This window comes from Gracilinanus agilis, chromosome 4, assembly GCF_016433145.1.
Source record: "Gracilinanus agilis isolate LMUSP501 chromosome 4, AgileGrace, whole genome shotgun sequence".
Lineage (NCBI taxonomy): Eukaryota > Metazoa > Chordata > Mammalia > Didelphimorphia > Didelphidae > Gracilinanus > Gracilinanus agilis.
This window is the reverse complement of record NC_058133.1, coordinates 226,201,982-226,220,026: the sequence shown is the minus strand read 5'-3', so window position 1 is coordinate 226,220,026 and position 18,045 is coordinate 226,201,982. Positions and strand designations below refer to the sequence as shown.

The 18,045-nt window shown below is 44.0% G+C and overlaps 2 protein-coding genes across 5 annotated transcripts; one reads left to right on the top strand and one right to left on the bottom strand.

The window, feature by feature from the left end:
* Window positions 1-267: 267 nt before the first annotated feature.
* Window positions 268-3,132, top strand: RAC3 (Rac family small GTPase 3). 3 transcript variants are annotated; one of them, XM_044676550.1, is made up of 6 exons: window positions 268-340; window positions 1,742-1,813; window positions 2,105-2,222; window positions 2,410-2,472; window positions 2,639-2,798; window positions 2,914-3,132. In XM_044676550.1, exons 1-6 carry the CDS (start codon window positions 306-308, stop codon window positions 3,042-3,044), a joined length of 579 nt encoding a protein of 192 aa, XP_044532485.1. In that variant the 5' UTR covers window positions 268-305; the 3' UTR covers window positions 3,045-3,132. The 3 variants fall into 3 exon arrangements, with proteins under 3 accessions (XP_044532485.1, XP_044532486.1, XP_044532483.1); XM_044676551.1 differs by having other exon boundaries at window positions 2,639-2,802; XM_044676548.1 differs by having other exon boundaries at window positions 2,105-2,264.
* An 814-nt stretch (window positions 3,133-3,946) lies between these two features.
* LOC123247832 (L-xylulose reductase-like) lies at window positions 3,947-8,798 on the bottom strand. 2 transcript variants are annotated; one of them, XM_044676873.1, is made up of 8 exons: window positions 8,670-8,785; window positions 8,442-8,539; window positions 6,671-6,825; window positions 6,399-6,441; window positions 6,181-6,280; window positions 5,416-5,480; window positions 4,511-4,628; window positions 3,947-4,119 (listed from the first exon to the last, which is right to left on the bottom strand). In XM_044676873.1, the coding sequence occupies exons 1-8, from the start codon at window positions 8,719-8,721 to the stop codon at window positions 4,016-4,018; spliced, it is 735 nt and encodes a 244-aa protein (XP_044532808.1). In that variant the 5' UTR covers window positions 8,722-8,785; the 3' UTR covers window positions 3,947-4,015. The 2 variants fall into 2 exon arrangements, with proteins under 2 accessions (XP_044532808.1, XP_044532809.1); XM_044676874.1 differs by lacking the exon at window positions 3,947-4,119 and adding an exon at window positions 4,126-4,305 and having other exon boundaries at window positions 8,670-8,798.
* Between the last annotated feature and the right edge of the window lie 9,247 nt (window positions 8,799-18,045).

The window sequence follows — 18,045 nt, the reverse complement described above, 5'->3', positions numbered from 1 at the left end:
GCTAAGCCCCTACCGCCCCAGTGGCCCTAGGCCACCGAGTCACCTCCGCCAGAGTGGGCGGGGAAAGGTCTAGGATTCCACCTCCCACTTTCGTGGCGCCCGCTCGCTCGCCTGCCTCGGGTCTTCGGCTGTCTCCGGCCGCGGCGCTCGGCGGCGCTCGACTGTCTCCGGGCCCTGCCGCTCGCTCGCTCGGCTCGGCCCCTTCGGTTCTCCAGTCCCCGCCGTGGCTGCGGCGCTGGGGCATTTCTCTGCGGTTCGGCTCGCAGACCCCGGCTCCCGCGAAGCCGGCTCCTGGCCCCGGGCACATGCAGGCGATCAAATGCGTGGTGGTCGGCGACGGGTGAGCCCAGGGGGGCGCGGGGGAACGCGGCTCTGGCTCTGGGGGTGCCGGGGGGCGGGGCCCGATTCTGGGGGAGCAGTGGGCGGGGTCCGGGGCGCCACCCGGGTCTGAGGAGGCTGGCGTTGGGGCTGGTGCAGGAATGCTAAGGGTGGGTCTGCATCGCAGAGTGAGTGGGGGCAGGGTCGGGGGTCGGGGGAAATGTAAAGGCACAATTGCTGGATGCTGAGAACCCACGAGGCCAGGTGACGGGGCTGACACCTGCTTGGGGGTGGGGGTGGGGGGAAGCAGGTAACAGCCTAAGCTGGGCGGTGTATCTGCCCACCACCCTTACCCTCTGCCCCCATCTGAGGGCACACACGTGCCACGCCCTGGCAGCCTTGTCTCTTTGGGGCTGGTCAGAGCCTTGGCAACCCCCCCACCCCACCCCCACCCCCGGCAGCATCTGGTCTGAATCGAGGGGTGGGGGAGGGCAACTCAAAAGGAGGGCAATAACCGGAGGGGCTGAAGAAATGGAGGGATAGTCTTGGGAAGATCCCCCTGCATCACCATGGGTCAGGAACCAATGCTATGGAGAGTATTTTCACATCAGGTAGGAAATGAACCCTTTGAGGTCCCAACTCTGAAATTCTTTCATTTCCCCTTCTCCTGCCCATTTCCAGACCTTCCACCCCGAATTTTCATTCCAGTGAACTCTTTGAGGACACCAGCTATTTGATTTTTGCCTTTGTATTCGCAGCATCTTTGCACAGAGTATTGAATTGAGTTTGAATTTCCTCCCTAGCCACCCCAGCCATTTCCCTTCAATTCCTAGTTTTGAGAATCTCTATTGGCTTAGTGGCCCAGGTTAAAGAGTACATCAAAGGAACAACTAGCTCATCTCCCCACCAATTTGATTTTTTTTTTTTTGTGGGTAGGATTGAGTCCCTATCTTGGTCTTTGAGATCCAGCTCTTACTTATTTCCTCCTACCTACCATCTTTCCCTGAGCCCTGAGGTTACCAGTGAGCCATATTTATCAGAATCAGCCTTGTACTGATTTAGGTCCCCAACTCCTCTTCCCCTTTTCATCCTCTTCACTCACTCTGTAAGTTCACTTGAGTTGCTAGAATCTCCACCACATTCCTACACTAACCCTACCCAGGAACTTCCATTTCTCTACCCCTTCCCACCTCTTGGGACTCTTCAGAAAAGCTAGGGGGAGAAGGGGGCTGGGGAGGGGTAATATGTAGAACCATGGGAGACTTCACAATTTCAACCTTGGAGACTTCTGTCTCTTCACTTCAGACCTTGGGTTGCAGATCCCAAAGGGTAGGGTCTTCATCAAGTGGGTGCATTGGATGGAGAAGGATGTGGGCAAGACTTGGGAAATCAACCTCTGCTTTATGCCATTTCTCTCCTAAAGAGCCGTGGGGAAGACATGCCTGCTAATCAGTTACACCACCAATGCCTTCCCTGGAGAGTACATCCCTACTGTGTGAGCATCTGGGACCTAGGGATAGAAGGGAGACCAAAGAGAAGGGCACAGAAAAGGGATGCATGTGTGGGTTTGGCCCCAGCCTATGAAAGACACTGGAGGACCTTGGAGGGCAAATACAGTTTGCTACAGATTACATTCCCTGAGGACACAATGTTCCTGATTCTGAGGGGGAGAGGGGAAGCAGGGGGGATGGGCAGGGCAATGGTGGTGAAACCAAGACTTTTGAAGTTTCCCATATAGAACTCTGGAGTCCAAATCCCTCAAACCTGACTTCTCTTGTCCATACAGTTTCGACAACTACTCAGCCAATGTGATGGTAGATGGAAAGCCAGTGAACCTGGGGCTGTGGGATACAGCTGGGCAGGAGGACTATGACCGGCTTCGACCCCTCTCTTATCCCCAGACTGTATGTAGTACCTGCAGCTCCCTACTTCCTCCCCCTCTGGGAGTTCTGGGACTCTGGGGAGAATTAGGACTTCAGTACCCAGACTGGGAGCTTAGGGTTGCAATCTTATAGTGGGGCAAGGTGGGTAAATAGAGGGTGGGGAAGACCTCTTTCACCAGCAAGCCATTGACCACCTTTTCCTACTTAGGATGTCTTCCTGATCTGTTTCTCCTTGGTGAGCCCAGCCTCCTTCGAGAATGTCCGTGCCAAGGTACTATGTGGGCAAGGGTAAGACAGAAAGCTACTCCAAGGAACATTAGGCACTTTTCTTCCTTTTCCAGAAGCATGAGACCCAGGGAAGGGGAGAGACCTTTGGCTAGAGAACGGGGGCCACAAAGAAAGGAAGACTCCTTAGCATCTTGTACCTCTTCCCATAGTGGTACCCTGAGGTACGACACCACTGCCCCAACACACCCATCATCCTGGTGGGCACCAAGTTGGACCTTCGAGATGACAAGGACACCATCGAACGGCTTCGGGACAAGAAACTGGCACCTATCACTTACCCCCAAGGCCTAGCCATGGCCCGAGAGATTGGTGAGTAGGGCAGCGGGCAGTAGCAGCCCCTGGGGACAGTAAGAGGAGGGTGAGCCCCACAATAAGGTAGGGATAAAGAAAAGCCCATCCTGAGACCCTTTCCACTTGCCCCCAGGCTCTGTCAAATACCTGGAGTGCTCAGCATTGACCCAGCGAGGACTCAAGACTGTATTTGATGAGGCTATTCGGGCAGTGCTTTGTCCTCCCCCCATCAAGAAACCTGGAAAGAAGTGTACTATGTTCTAAACCCTGCCCAGAGTCTCCTCCTCCCCCCAGGGTGGCCTGAGTGGTGAGGAGAGCTAGGAGCCCAAGGGCCAGGGGCTTTGGGACAGCGTCCCAGCCCCTCAAGTATGGTGTCATTGTTGAAATGTTCAATTTCCCTTCAGTCTGATGTGGTGTGGGTACAGGGAGGGAGGGGGGTGGGGAGGGAAGCACTGTGGCACAAGGAGCAGAGCAAGCATTCCTGGAGGGGCTAGAGGGAGGGCTGAAAAGGGAGAGAGGAAGCCCCTACCCCCTCCTGCCCAGGCCTGGGACACTCCCACCCACTCAGCTCTGCATCCAGGGACCCAGGAGCCAGCACAGGAGGGAGCAGGGTCTCTCTCAGAGAAGAGAAGGGACTTGACCAGGCAGCCCTGAGACAGGCTTCCCAGGTTGGGGAGGGCGGGGAAGGGAAAGGAGGGAAGTTTGTGACTGTGGGTTCTATTCATCCTGTCCCAGGACAGGGCCATCATCCCTTATTTTATACAATAAACATTCTCCATGAACATAGACTACCTTTCTTGGGACTTGACCCTTCTCCAGATAGCCCACTTTTCTGCCCCCAGTTCCTTAAGTCACTACTGAGTGAACAATAGCTTCCCTTGATAGTTACTCAGTATCCTGGGTGTATCCACAGAAATCCTGCCTATACTATTGCAAGACTCAGATAGTTCTCCCTCAAAAGCCCCAGACTGGGACTGACCAGCTTACCCTGAGCCAAAGATCTGGTTTAGTTGGTGGGGTGACTTTGGGTACTCCCAAAACCAGACTGGACTCCCTGAGAGGCTGGGCACTGATGTTATGGTGACTCTCCTCCATCTCTACCTCCTAAACCCTACCATCAACCCCTTTCCCCTCCCTCCTCAGGCCAAATAATCAGCATTCAGGGATCAGATTTTACACATTTTTAATAGGGCACAATAAAGCAGACATCTCCCCCAATTCAGAATAAGGGCCTCCTAACCCACCAGAAACCCTCCATCCACCAGAATTGCAGAGCCAGTAGTCATGGCACTCCGGTCACTGAGCAGGAAAAGAATGCTGTTCACCACATCCTCTACTTCTGCAAGGGGAACAGGGTGATGTTATGAGGTTAGAAGACACGTATGTGTCCCTGGCACTTTTTTTGTTGTTGTTATCCAACTGTGTATCTTTATTTATACAGAGGATATTTGTGGCTCATTTCCAGCTCCATGAATAATTGTCTTAATTCATCTTTCCCAGAATAGTGTCATTTTTCTTTTCCTGACTTAAAAAAAAAAGAACAAATAACACTTTGACATTTGGTGTTTCCATCCTGCCACTTTTAAAAGATCATGCAATCCTTGTACCCATGGCAAGTAAGTTCTGTCCTAAGAATCTTGGTAGGCACCAAAAGATAAGCAATTGGGGCTCAGGAGGGGAGGTAGGGGAGGAGATGGTGGAGATGGTTTTTAGGCTCACCCTCAACTCACCTGCAAACTTGCCCAGTGGAATTCGTTTTAGCATGGGCTCTGATTTCTGGGCATCACTCCAGTTGGCTCTGCCCATGGCAGTCATCACTACCGTTGGATTTACTGTGTTCACCCGGATCTGGGATAGAGGGGACCAGGGGTATGGTTAGAACTGAGGCAAGTCTGGGAATCTCAGGATCTGAGCTGAAAGGGATCTCAGAAGGCATCTAGTTTAACCCAGGATGGAACAAGAATCCTCTCTACAATGTACCTGATAGTTATCCAATTTTTTCCTGAAGACCGCCACCCCCACTTTGAGGAGGAGCCCACTTCCTTCTGAAGCAACCCACTTTGAGATGGCTCTGATTGTTCTAAAGTTGTTTGGGTGTTGTTTTTTCCTTTCTGATAGCAAGCCTGAATTTACTTCTTTTGTATTTACCTATTCTTTTTTTTTTTAAACCCTTACCTTCAGTCTTAGTTACTTATTAAGTATCAGTTCTAACACAGAAGAGGGCTAGGCAATTGGGGTTACATAACTTGCCCAGGGTTACACAGCTAGGAGGTATCTGAGGTTACATTTGAACCCAAGTCCTCCCAATTCCATGTTTGATGCTATCTCCACTGTGCTACCTAGCTGCCCCTTAAGACACATTTCTATCTAGTCTCTTCTCTGGACCCTCTCTAACGTATCAATGTGCTGCCTTAAAAAGCAGTACCCATGGGGCAGCTAGGTGGCTCAGTGGATAAGGAGCCAGGCTTAGAAATGAAGGCTCTTGGGTTCAAATCTGGCCTCACGTAAGGGTTTAAAAAGAAAATAAAGGTACCCAAATATAAAGAGAATAAGTAAAGCTGAGGGACATCTCTCCTGTTGGGAAGAGGTCCTTTTTGGTCCTTTAACAAGTAGATTTAGATACCTCAGATCTTACCTTGTGGGGCCCCAGCTCCAGAGCCATCACCTTGGTCAGCATATCCATGGCACTTTTTGTGGAGCCTGGTAAGGAGCAATTCAGTGAAGAAGGAGAAAAGGAAAAAGTTAAATGGATATCAATTATTTTTTTTAAACCTTTACCTTCTGTCTTAGAACCAATATCATTGGTCCCTGCATACAATTGGGGTTAAATCACTTGCCTAGGGTCACACAACTTGGAAATGTCTAAACCCCAATTTGAACCCAGGACCTCTCATCTCCAGGCCTGGCTCTCTATCCACTGAGCCACCTAGCTGAGAGCCACCTAGCTGCCCCTTTTAATCAGTTATTTAGAAAAGTATGGTTACGAGAGTAAGTTGGCAAATGTACAGAAAGGGAGAAGCACCTTAATGTCAGGGATTATTTTTGCCTTTCTTTGTATACCCAGTGTTTAGCGTGGTGCCTGGCACATAGTAGGTAGGCACTTAGAAATGTTTGTTGATTGACCAAGATAGAGTTAGAGAGCCCCAAAACTGGAAACAGCCCAGGAGAAGACTATAAGCCCCACTCTGAGTGTCAGGAGACTTGGTTTCTAGTCCTATCACCCACTCTGTGTGGGTACCTCTCTGGGTCTCAGTTTTTTCAACTGTAAAATGAAGGAGTTGGACTGCATGATCTTTCTGATGCCTTCCAGCTCATATTCTAAATTAAGAGAGGAAACTGGGGACTTGTGTTAAATCACTGAAATGAACAGCTGAGGAGGGCCAAGGGGGTGGGCACTCACAGTAGATGGCATGGTCCTTTATGGCACACTGGGAGGCCTGGCTGGAGACATTGACAATAGTTCCTGGGGCTCCCCTTGCTATCAACCCCCGAGAGACAATCTAGAAATCAGGGGAAAGTAAGGGATGGAAACAGAAGAAGAAAGGAGTTTGAATAAGGGGCTTCAACTGGGCCATAGTTTCCCCCCTTGTAATTCCCAAACTTTGTGTCTAAACTCACCTGGGATACTTGGACCACTGACCTATAATTCACATCAAAGGATCTGAGGAAAAGACACCAGACACAGTTATAGCTAGCTAGAAAGGAAACCCTTCCTACCCAGAGCCCCAGGGCCCAGCCCACTCCTTTTTTTTTCAGCAGAGTAGGTAAGATGAATTGCCATTCACCCTAGAGGAGAAAAATACCAAGTTGGATTCCTAGGGTCTGCATCTTAAGGGTATATGCTTTCCCCACCATCCTGGGGCCCAGCTCCTTTTTCCCCTAGGACTTACCTCTCACAAGCCTCCTTAGTGACTTCCAGGAAAGGCTGTAGCAAAGCTACCCCTGCGTTGTTCACCAACAGGTCCACAGGGCCAATGTTGCTCAAAGCCCTCTCTGTGGCCTCCCAGTCTCCCAGATCCACACATAAAGTCTCCATTCCTGGGCACTTCAGGGGATTGGAAAGGGCTGTTAGGCAACAATGGGACCCATGGAGGGGGATTCCTGACCCCATCCAAGATTTCAAAAAGGAGGGACAAAATTGGGGAATAGGAATAGGAAAGTGAGATGGTCCAATGATGATGAATGGATCCTAAGCCTCCTTTTCCTGGGGGTGCTTCTACTTCCTAGTTAGGGAGCTGCCACTGATGGATTAAAAATAAAGATGGTACCTTAAGATGGCTTACAAAGTGACTGATGGAGGAGGTGCTCCTTGATGGTCTCTGGGCACTCTGGGGCCCCTCAGAAAACAGAATTCCTCAGATTTAAATATCAAGCCAGAATTGGATTTCTTAAATTAAAGACTCCTTGCCCTATCCATTCCTTCCATAGACTTTTTCTGCTTTTTTTTAAACCTTTACTTTTTGTCTTAGAATTTATACTAAGAATTGTTTCCAAGGCAGAAGAGTGGTAAGGGCTAGGCAATTGGGGGTCACGCAGCTAGGAAGTATGTGAGGTCACATTTGAACCCAGAACCTCCTGCCTCCAGGCCTGGCCTTCTATCTACTGAGTTACATAGCTGCCCCTCCCACCATACACTATCTCAACTATCTCTGCCCATATCCATAACCTGTGCCCCCAAATTACTGCAAATATTTTGCTGGGGAGCAGGAAGCAGCAGTGACCTCAGCTGGGTCAGCTAGGAGAGGACATGAAGAGAATAGGAGCAAGGGACCAAGAGTGGGTGGTGATTCACACAGTATGGCCCCAAGACCCACTCAGTGAGTGGGATAGAAGAGAGACAGGAGAGGGAAATCAACATCATTCAAAGTTTAAAAAGCACTTTGCAGATGCCATTTCTTGTAGAGCCCAAATCCTAAAAGAGTATTGGTTCTAAGATCAGGAAGACCTGAGTTCAAATCTCCCATCTGACATTTACTAACTCCAGACAAGTCATTTAATCCCTATAAGCCTGTTTCCTCGTGTAAAAAAAAAAAAAAAAATGAGGCTAATAATACCTGAGATAGCATCAGAGCTCAGAAGAGAACCCATGTGGATCAGGGAGTTCTGGGTTCCAGTCCCAACCTCTGACCCCTACATGCAGTCTAAAGCCAGAGCCAATCTGGCAATTAACTTCTTCATGCCCCCAAGGCGCCTCTCTAGGGACTACAAGTCTCAGAGCAGTTGCTCTGGTAGAAGGAATTTCCTCATAAGGAGTTCTCTATGAATGAAACCACAAAGGCTCCAAAAAATAGTAATATCCTGCTTCACTGAGTGGTTGTGAGAATCAAAAGACAAATGCGTGTTGCCAACCTTAAAAGCACTGTGTTTCAGTATTCTTCCCAATTTATAGATAAGGAAACAGAAGGTCAGAAAAGAAATGACACTCGGGGTCACACAGGAAGGGGCAGAGTTCGCACTCGAGACCAAGTCCAAGTCTCTGAACCCCTGTTTTTAGCTGCTTTTGGCAAGTGGCTGGGGGGCGGACCCATGGGTCAGCTGGCCTTCCGCTGCCTGGCTTCTCCGGGCTCACGTGCCCAGATGACTAAGGGCAGGGTCCTAGTGGGCGGGGCGAGGCTGGAGCTGGAGCTGGATGGGGCTGCGGGGCCCGGAGATCCCAGTTACCTCCTGGGCCAGGCTGGTCAGGTCCTCCTGGGTCCGGCTTACTGCTACCACTTGGGCTCCGCTGGCAAACAGCGCCTTGGCAGTGTCCCTCCCGATGCCTGTAGTGCCCAGAAAGGCTTACGGGATGGGTCCAGGTCCCGATGTTCTTGCCCGTTCGGCTCCCACTTCCCCGCTACCTCTGCCCTGGCCCCAACTCCAGCCCCAGTCCCGACCCAGCTCTGGCCCTACCTTTGCCCGCTCCCGTGACCAGTGCCCGGCGACCGGCGAAGCTTTGCTCCATCTCTACGGCTATAATCGTCCAGAACCGGAGCTCACTCTGAGGTCTGAGGTTGAGGCCGGGAGTCCAACTAGAGAGAAGGAAGGCGGGGAAGGGCAACTTGTCCAATCAGAAGTCGCTTTTTTGGAGTAGAGGTGGAATTATTTGAATACCTTCGGCCATATTAGGGTGACCGGGGGTGGGGCTGGCCACAAGGTTATGATTGGCTAAAAATGCGGTGAAGGAGGCGCTATAGACGGAGGCGTGACCTGAAGAGCATCTTTGGCTTAACTTGTGACCTTTATCCTGGCGAATACCTCTAACAGGTATAGTTATAATCCGAATCCACATTTTATGCCCAGCCGTGGTTTACACACTCTATGATCCGTCTAAACTGGCCTTCTTGCTGTCCTTCACGTAGAATACCAGAATCTTCCCCCTTAGGACTTTGCAGAGGCTGCCCCCTCTTGCCTGGAATGCTTGTCTACCTTGTTTCTGTCCAAACTTAACTTAAATGCTACCAAAGCTTTTCATGTTGCCCCCAGCTACTAGTATCCTCCTCTCCCCGCCCCCCAAATGGCACTTTATATGTTAATGATTATCCCTTTTGGGCAGTTGTTTACTGAAAAGGGCAGAAAAAGAAAATTTATGAAAGGAAAACTGATAAAAATCAAATTGTAAATAAAGTGGGGGGAGGGGGGAGATCTGCGTGTTGACTTGTCTAAGATGGTTTCCTGAACAGAGCTCAACTCCCCAGAGAATACTCTAAGAAAAACCTGAAATTTGCAGAATGAAAAAGTAATGCTTTGCTTTATAAAGAGCTATAGAAGTAACTTTTTCCAAATTACACAAAAAAGTCAGCCACCCAGACAAAGGATACTGTAGCTTCCTAATCTCAACTGAGAAGGGTCAGAGATACATATAACTTGGAGGGCTTTCTGTTGGGGGGCAGAAAGAACAGAGATATTCCCTGAGAAAGTCCCTGGGGCACTCAGAAGTAGCAAAATAGCAGTGACCATTGTGAGTGCAGCTTGGACTAGGGTCTTCTATGTCTCCAAGGTCCCTAACATCCTGTTCTGAAATGTCAGAGAGAGTCCTAAAGATTCTACCCTCAGAACTTTAAAGATCCAGAGACACCTCACCCTAGGACAGTGATGGTAAACCTATGGAACATGTGCCAAAGACAGCACACAGAGCACTCTGTGGGCATGAGGCCAACCTCCCTCTCCCCCCAGAGTTTGTTACTAGCTACTCCTCTTCCTGCCTCCACCATGCCTGACAACATTTTTTTCACATTTCCCGCCCCTCTGCCCAGCAGCCCAGTGGGAGAACATAGTGGGTAAGGTGGGTGGCTCACAGGTGGCAGAGCTGGAGGGGAGCAGAGATTTGGGGCCACTCCTCTCCCCTCTCTACACTTACTGAGGGCATTCCTCACTTCACCCACCCCTCCAATCAGTAGCCCAATGGGAGTGTTTCCTCCCTCCCCTGTGTGGGGTAAGAGTCGGGGGCTGGGGCACAGGACAGGCTGTCACTGGGTGGAGGGGAGCCTAGCACTCCTTCTCTAAAAGGTTTGCCATCACTGCCCTAAGAGGACAAGGAGTTCAATGCAAGGACTCACATAACCTGTATTACAAAGTGGTAATCATCAAAACAATCTGATACTTAGAAATAAGAGTGATGGATCAGTGGGAAAGATTAGGTATGCATTACCAAGTAATAAATGGCCATAGTAAGTTAGTCTTTGATATATCAAAAGATCCAAGCTATTGGGACAAGAAATCACTATTTGACAAAAACTGTTGGGAACACTGGAAAATAGTATGGTAGAGAATAGAGATGCAACAACCAAATACCATATATCAACATAGGTCAACATAGGTACAGGATTTAGACAAAGGATGATGCCATAATCAACTTAGGAGAGGAGCATGGAATAGTTTACCTATCAGAGCTATAAATAAGGGAAGCATTTATCACCTAACGAGGAATAGAAAGCATCATAAGATGTAAAATGGATAATTTTGGTTATATTAAATTAAAGAGTTTCTGTACAAATAAAATTAAGGCAATCAAGAATAGAAGGAAGACAGAAAGGTGTGGGAGGGAGGGATTTATAGCAAGTATCTCTGATAACAGTTTCATTTCTCAAATATATAGAGAACTGAATCAAACTTATAAAAACCCATGTCATCATCTAATGGGTAAACAGGCAGTTTTCAGACAAAGAAATCAAAGCTATCTATAATCATGTGAAAAAAATCTCTAAATCACTTTGATTAGAGAAGTACAAATTAAAACAACTCTGAAGCACCAAATCATACTTATCAGATTAGCCAAAATGACAGAAAAGAAAAATGATAAATGTAAGGGAGGATGTAGGGAAATTGGGACACTAATATACTCTTGGTAGAGTTGTGATCTGATCTAACTGTTCTGGAGAGCAATTTGGAATTATGACCAAAGGGCTTTAAAACTGTGCTGTAAGTGTTAAAATTAATGGTTTGGCTACATATATGAAAATTATAAATCTTTTATTTATAAAAGAGGTGAAAGAAGAGAAATACAAAAGGATAGAAAAAGACATTAACCTATCTAACTAAATATTGTTCCAGTGCTTGGCTCAACCAGGATTTGTTAACCTTCAATCAGAATTAAACTATCTCCAGAAGAAGGAAGGGAAAACCAGCTATCCACTCACCCAAGATAATACCTGGAGGTGACTTCTGAGGCCTACTTTCTTCTTTGAGCCAACCTTCTTCTTGAAGCCGACTTCCTTCTTGGAGTGATTCTGTTCTTGGAGTTCACTCTCTACTAGCCTCCTTCACCAGACCTTTTCACCAGCCTCCCTCCTCAGAGATTTTCATGACTTCTTTGATGGTTTCCTGTCCCTGCCCCTTTTCATGGGGGCCAGTCACAGTTTCCAAATTGTCTGAGTCCTTACCTTTCGAACCACACCTTTTTGAGTGTGTGAACTCTTAAATTTCTGGCTTGTTCTCACCTAGCATCAAGTAAGGTGTCAACTCACAGAGAACCAAGAATTTCCTTTCACAGTACATATCTTCTTGGTTCAAATCTGGCCCCAGATACTTCCTAGCTGTATGACCCTGAGCAAGTCATTTAATTCCCATTGCTTAGCCTTACTGTACTTTTGCCTTGGAACCAATGCACAGTACTGGTTCTAAGATAGAAGGTAAAGGTTTTTAAAATAAATAAATAAACTAATGAATGAATGAATAAACAAATAAATATATAAATAAATATATAAATGAATAAGTAGATGTGCATATCCTTTGACCAAGCAATTCCACTACATGGATCTCTATTACAAAGATTTTTTTTTTAAGGGACAAGGATCTATTTGTACAAAAATGTTTATAGCAGCTCTTTTTTTTAATTTAATTTAATTTAATTTTGAATTTGGAAATTTTAATTTATTTCATGAATTTAGAATATTTTTACATGGTTACAAGATTCATGTTCTTTCCCTTCCCAGTCCCTACTCCCTCCTGTAGCCAATGTGCAATTCCACTGGGTTTTACATGTATCATTGATCAAGACCTATTTCCATATTATTGATATTTGCACAAGGGTGCTCATTTAGAGTCAATATCCCCAATCATATCCCCATCAACCTGTGTGATCAGGCAGTTGTTTTTCTTCTGTGTCTCAGCTCCCAGAGTTCTTCCTCTGAATGTGGATAGTGTTCTTTCTCATAAGTCCCTCAGAGTTGTCCTGGATCATTGCATTGCTGTATAGCAGCTCTTTTTGTGATAGCAAAGAATTAGAAATTGAGAGGATGTCCCTCAATTGAAAAATGGCTGAGCAAGTTGTGGTGTATGGTTGTAATGGAATACCATTGTGCTATGCCAAATAAGTAGGCTGATTTCAGAAAAACTTGGAAAGAATTACATGAATTGATGCAAAATGAAGTGAGCAGAACCTGGAGAACATTGTACAAAGTAACAGAAATGTGGCATGATGAACATTGTTAATGACCTAGCTATTCTCACCAATACAGTGATCTAAGACAACCTGAAAGACTCATAGTGATGACAGAAAAAGAACTGATGGAGTCTGAATGCAGAGTCTGAATGCATATTATATTTCACTCTCTTCTTTTTTTTTATCAAGATCTCTTCTAAAATAATGTCTAATATGGAAAAATGATTGCACTTGTAAAACTATATCAAATTGCTTACTGTTTAAGAGAAGTGGGAGTGAGGGAGAGAATTTGGAACTCAAATTTAAAAAAATTTTAATTGGTTTAATTTAATAATTACTTGGAGGGAAAATAAAATATGCCTTAAAAAAAAAAAAAAGAATACAGGTGACCCAAGGCAAGAAAAAGCAGGGTCAACCACTGACCTAAATGTGCAGAAAGGGGTAGTGTGGCCCTTACACAAAGTCCCAATGTAGTGGAGAGATGACTAAGCCAGAGAAGACAATAAGTTTCAAACTTATTCCAAATCTAAAGATTCCCCTCCCAAAAAAGAATAACACTGGGTCAACTAGAAGCAAACATTCAAAGGGAAAAATGAATCTTCCACAAGAACTTTATGAATAGCTAGAAGAAGTGAAACAACAGCTTAAAATGAAATAAAACATCTAGGAAAAAATTTAGAGATTAAGTAGTTTAGAAGATTAAGTAGTAAACTTTGCCCAAATAAAATCAAAACAGTGAAAATCATTTAAACTATAAGATATCTGATATCAAAAACAACTGGCCTGGAAAATGGATCAAGGAGACATCATTTAAGAATCAAGGTGGGGTGGGGTAGGTAGGTGACTCAGTGGATTGAGAGCCAGGACTAGAGACAGGAGATTCTGGGTTCAAATGTGACCTCAAAACACTTTCTAGCTGTATGACTTTGGGCAAGTCACTTAACACCTATTACCTAGTCCTTAGCACTCTTCTACCTTAGAACCAATACATAGTATTGATTCTAAAATGGAAGATGAGATTTAAAAAAAAAATCAATGGGGGGCAACTAGATGGTACGGTGGATAGAGTAGTGAGTCAGGAAGACTCGTCTTCCTTAGTTCAAATGTGAGTTCAGATAATTCTTAGCTGTGTTATTCTGGGTAAGTCACTTAACACTATTTGCCTAAAGAAAGAAAATGGACAAATCTGAGTTCAGACACTTCTTAGCTAAGCTATGCTGGCCAAGTCATTTAACACTATTTGCGTAAAAAAAAAATCAGTGAACTCCCTGAAAACCATGATAATTCTGAACGGTTTCTTTTTCAATGAATTTTTTAAAATTAATAAGCATTCATTTTCTTTTATCCCATTTCTCTTATCCAACCGAGGGGGGAAAACCCACAATATACAGGGTCAAGCAAAATAAAATTCTTTATCGGCCATGTCCAAAAAAAAGGATGTCTCATTTTAAATATTGAGTCCATCTCTTTGTTAGGAGGTGGGCTAAAGCATAGATCCGACCATATCTCTCCCTGTCATGGAAGATAAATTCTGCATACATTTCAGTGACTCCCTATTACCTCTGGCATCTAATATAAATGCTTTGTTTGCAATTTAAAGCTCTTCACAACCTGGCCCTTTCCTACTTTGCTAGGCTTCTCATACTTTCCTCTCTTCTATTCATTGATTCAGTGACATTAGTTTTCTTGCTGTTCCTCCCATAAGACTCCATTGCCCAATTCAGTACCTTTTCCCTGCTATACAGCTCACTATAAAACTTAAGGCTATCCTAGAATATCAGATTTTAATGCTTTCCAATAAGAAAAGGTGTTGAACATAAAAGGAGCCTCTGGGAGGGGTCAATTCTGGATTAGCCATCCACCTCAAGGCCCAACCTTTCAGGCTCAGGCCACCAGAATCAACCTAAGGCCCTATCAGCCATATCAATCTTGATGGGGATCCAGATAAAAGGCCCTATCAAAGACCCTATTTCTCTTCGTGGCTACCCACATATAAATTATTCTCTCAGATCTGCTCACTTCATTCTTCATCAGTTCATACAAGCCTTTCCATGTTTCTTGAAAAATTTCTTCTGTCATTTTGTATGGAATAATAGCGTTTTATTATGTTCATAAACCATAATTTGTTTAGCTATTTCTTATTTGATGATACTCTATTAATTTCCAATTTATGGCTACTACAAAAAGAACTGCTTCAAATAAATAGATATATATGTGTATATCAATATCTATATAATATAAATATATCTATTTATATATAAATGTGTGTATGTCTTGTATCTTTTTATTGGCATTGTACTTCAAGAAATTGTATCTACTAGAAGCAGAGGACAAAGTGAAGATAGAAAGAATCTGTCTATGATTTTTTTTTTTAAAACCTTTACCTTCTGTCTTGGAATCAATACTATGTATTAGTTCCAAGGCAGAAAAGTGGTAAGGGATAGACAGTGGGAATTAAGTGACTTGCCCAAGGACACACAGGTAGGAAATGTGTGAGGCCAGATTTGAACCCATGACCTCCCATCTCTGGGCCTGCCTCTCAATCCACTGAGCCGCCTAGCTGCCCCCTATCTATGACTTTCTGAAAATTTTTCTATAAAGGAAAAGTCCCAGAATTGGCATAGCCAAAATCCAGAGTTCCAAATCAAAGGAAAAAACATCTAGAAAGAAGCAATTTAAGTACCAATGAACCACAGTCAGAATCACACAAGACATGGATGCTTCTATTAAAAGTGAGAGGAGATCTTGGAATAAAATATTCCAAAAAGCAAAAGATAAAGGCTTATAACAAAAAAATCATATCCTGCAAAGCTTAGTGTACTACTACAAAAGAAAAAGTAGATCTTTAATGTGGTAGAGGACTTTCAAAGTTTCCAATAAAAAGATCAGAGCTCAGTAGAAACCTAGAAAGGTTAATTTAAGCTTGTGGAAAGAATTATATGACAATATAGTGCTAACATTCTTATCAGAATGTTGGGGAAAGAAACAAGTGTCCCTTCAAAATCTTAATGTCATCAGAGGGTAGTGAGAAAGTTAAATGAAAAAATAGAGATACTTTCTGGGGTTGAATTGGTTCTATTCTGAAGACTTAAAGAAGAGAAAGAGATTAGAAGGAAAAAATTTCCTAAGGTTAAGGAAGATGGACATGAAAGTTGCTATTTCCTATAATTAGGGTGAGTGAGAAGAACAATATACAATTCTAGTAAAGAGTGGAAAGAATGGACATCAGATGAACTTCACCCATCTGAAATGGATAAAGAAGTATTGAACATCCCCAAACAGAGTTTGGTACAAAAATATATCAAACTCAATAAAAAACGAACAGCGATTGGAGGAGGTTAAGAGGGAGGATAATAGGAGGTAGCTAGGTGGCTCAGTAGGATTGAGAGCCAGGCCCAGAAACAGGAGGTCCTGGGTTCAAATGTGACCTCAGTCACTTCCTAGCTGTGTGACCCTGGGCAAGTTACTTAACCCCCATTGCCTACCCCTTACCACTCTTCTGCCTTGAAACCAATATATAATACTGAGTCTAAAATGGAAGGTAAGGGTTTAAAAAAAAAAAGGGAGGATAATACTGGGGAAGGAATATTCCCAAGCAAAATAAACTTCCTGTTTTTGAAAGGGGGATTTTTTTTCTTTTAATAGAGAAAAGAACAAAAATTGAAGTGGGTACTTCATATTGCCTGAGACAATTGGGGAATGGTTGAACAAATTGTAGCATGTAAATGTCATAGAATATGATTTCACTGTAAGAAATTACAGAAAAGATGATTTCAAAGAATCTTGGGTAGTGTGAACCAACACAGAGTACAGTGAATAGAATCAAAAAGACAATTTACATAAGGATAGAAGCATGGTAACAAAAAATTACTTTGAATTACCAAATCACTTTAATGATCAAAAATATCTGTAGAGAATCTATCAAGTAAGTTGTCCATCTCCTGACAAAGAAATGTGGGATTCAAGGTCTAGGGACAAACATTTTTTGTTCATGGCTTCTGTGTGCATTTATTTTGCTATGTTTATTTGTTTCTATGTCATTTGTGTTACAGTGTTTATTTGTTACAGTTACATTTGTTTTTTATCCCTCTGGGTCAGTAGGGGGAGGAGGGTGTAGGGGGACGGAGGGGACGATAGTAGGGTTAGCAATACTGAGGCAAAAAAAAAAAAAAGAGGACTATAAAAACATTTTTTCAAAAACGCACTGAAGGGAACAGAAGGAAATTCAGAAGGAAGTACAAACAGAACAGTTTTGAAAGTAATATGTGGATTTTTATATACTTTTTAAAAAGTAGCATGAAACAGACTCAGTGTTTCATATGCAATCCCCTTTTTGTGTTATGATATGTATAAGGAAATGGTTTTTTTTTTGGTTTAAGATCAAAATAAAAGTTTAAAAAGTAAAATGTTGAGGAGAGACAAAATGTTCTGAGAACTAGTTGTATGGCCATCTCTCCAATGAATGTATTGAGCTCTATTTGAAAGCAGAGCAATTACTAAGGCAATGATGGCATTTAGGGTATTGTGGTCCATTGTTTGCTCTCTTGCATGTGATTGTTTCTAGAATTTTGCAATTTATAACTGAAAAAATTATAAATCAAGTAACTTTTTTTAAACATTTATTAATATTCATTTTTAACATGGTTACATGATTCATGCTCCTACTTTCCCCTTCACCCCCCGCGCTCCCCCCACCCATGGCCGATGCACATTTCCACTAGTTTTGTCATGTGTCCTTGATCAAGACCTATTTCCAAATTGTTGGTAGTTGCATTGGTGTGGTAGTTTCGAGTCCAAACCCTCAATCATGTCCACCCCGACCCATGCGTTCAAGCAGTTGTTTATCTTATATGTTTCCTCTCCTGCATGTCTCTGAATGTGGGCAGCGTTCTTTACCATGGATCCTTCAGAATTGTCCTGGGTCATTGTATTGCTGCTGGTACAGAGGTGCATTACATTCAATTTTACCATAGTATATCAGTCTCTGTGTACAATGTTCTTCTGGCTCTGCTCCTTTCGCTCTGCATCTGTTCCTGGAGGTCTCTCCAGTTCGCCTGGAACTCCTCCAGTTTATTATTCCTTTTAGCACAATAATATTCCATCACCAGCATATACCACAGTTTGTTCAGCCATTCCCCAATTGAAGGACATACCCTCCTTTTCTAGTTTGTTGCCACCACAAAAAGCACAGCTATAAATATTTTCATACAAGTCTGTTTATCTATGATCTCTTTGGGGTACAAACCCAACAATGGTATGGCTGAATCATTATATAATATTTATATATAATATAATATTATTATTATATAATTACTATATAATAATATTATTGTATTATTATATAATATTATATAATAATTATAGCCCTTTGAGCATGATTCCAAATTGCCAGCCAGAATGGCTGGA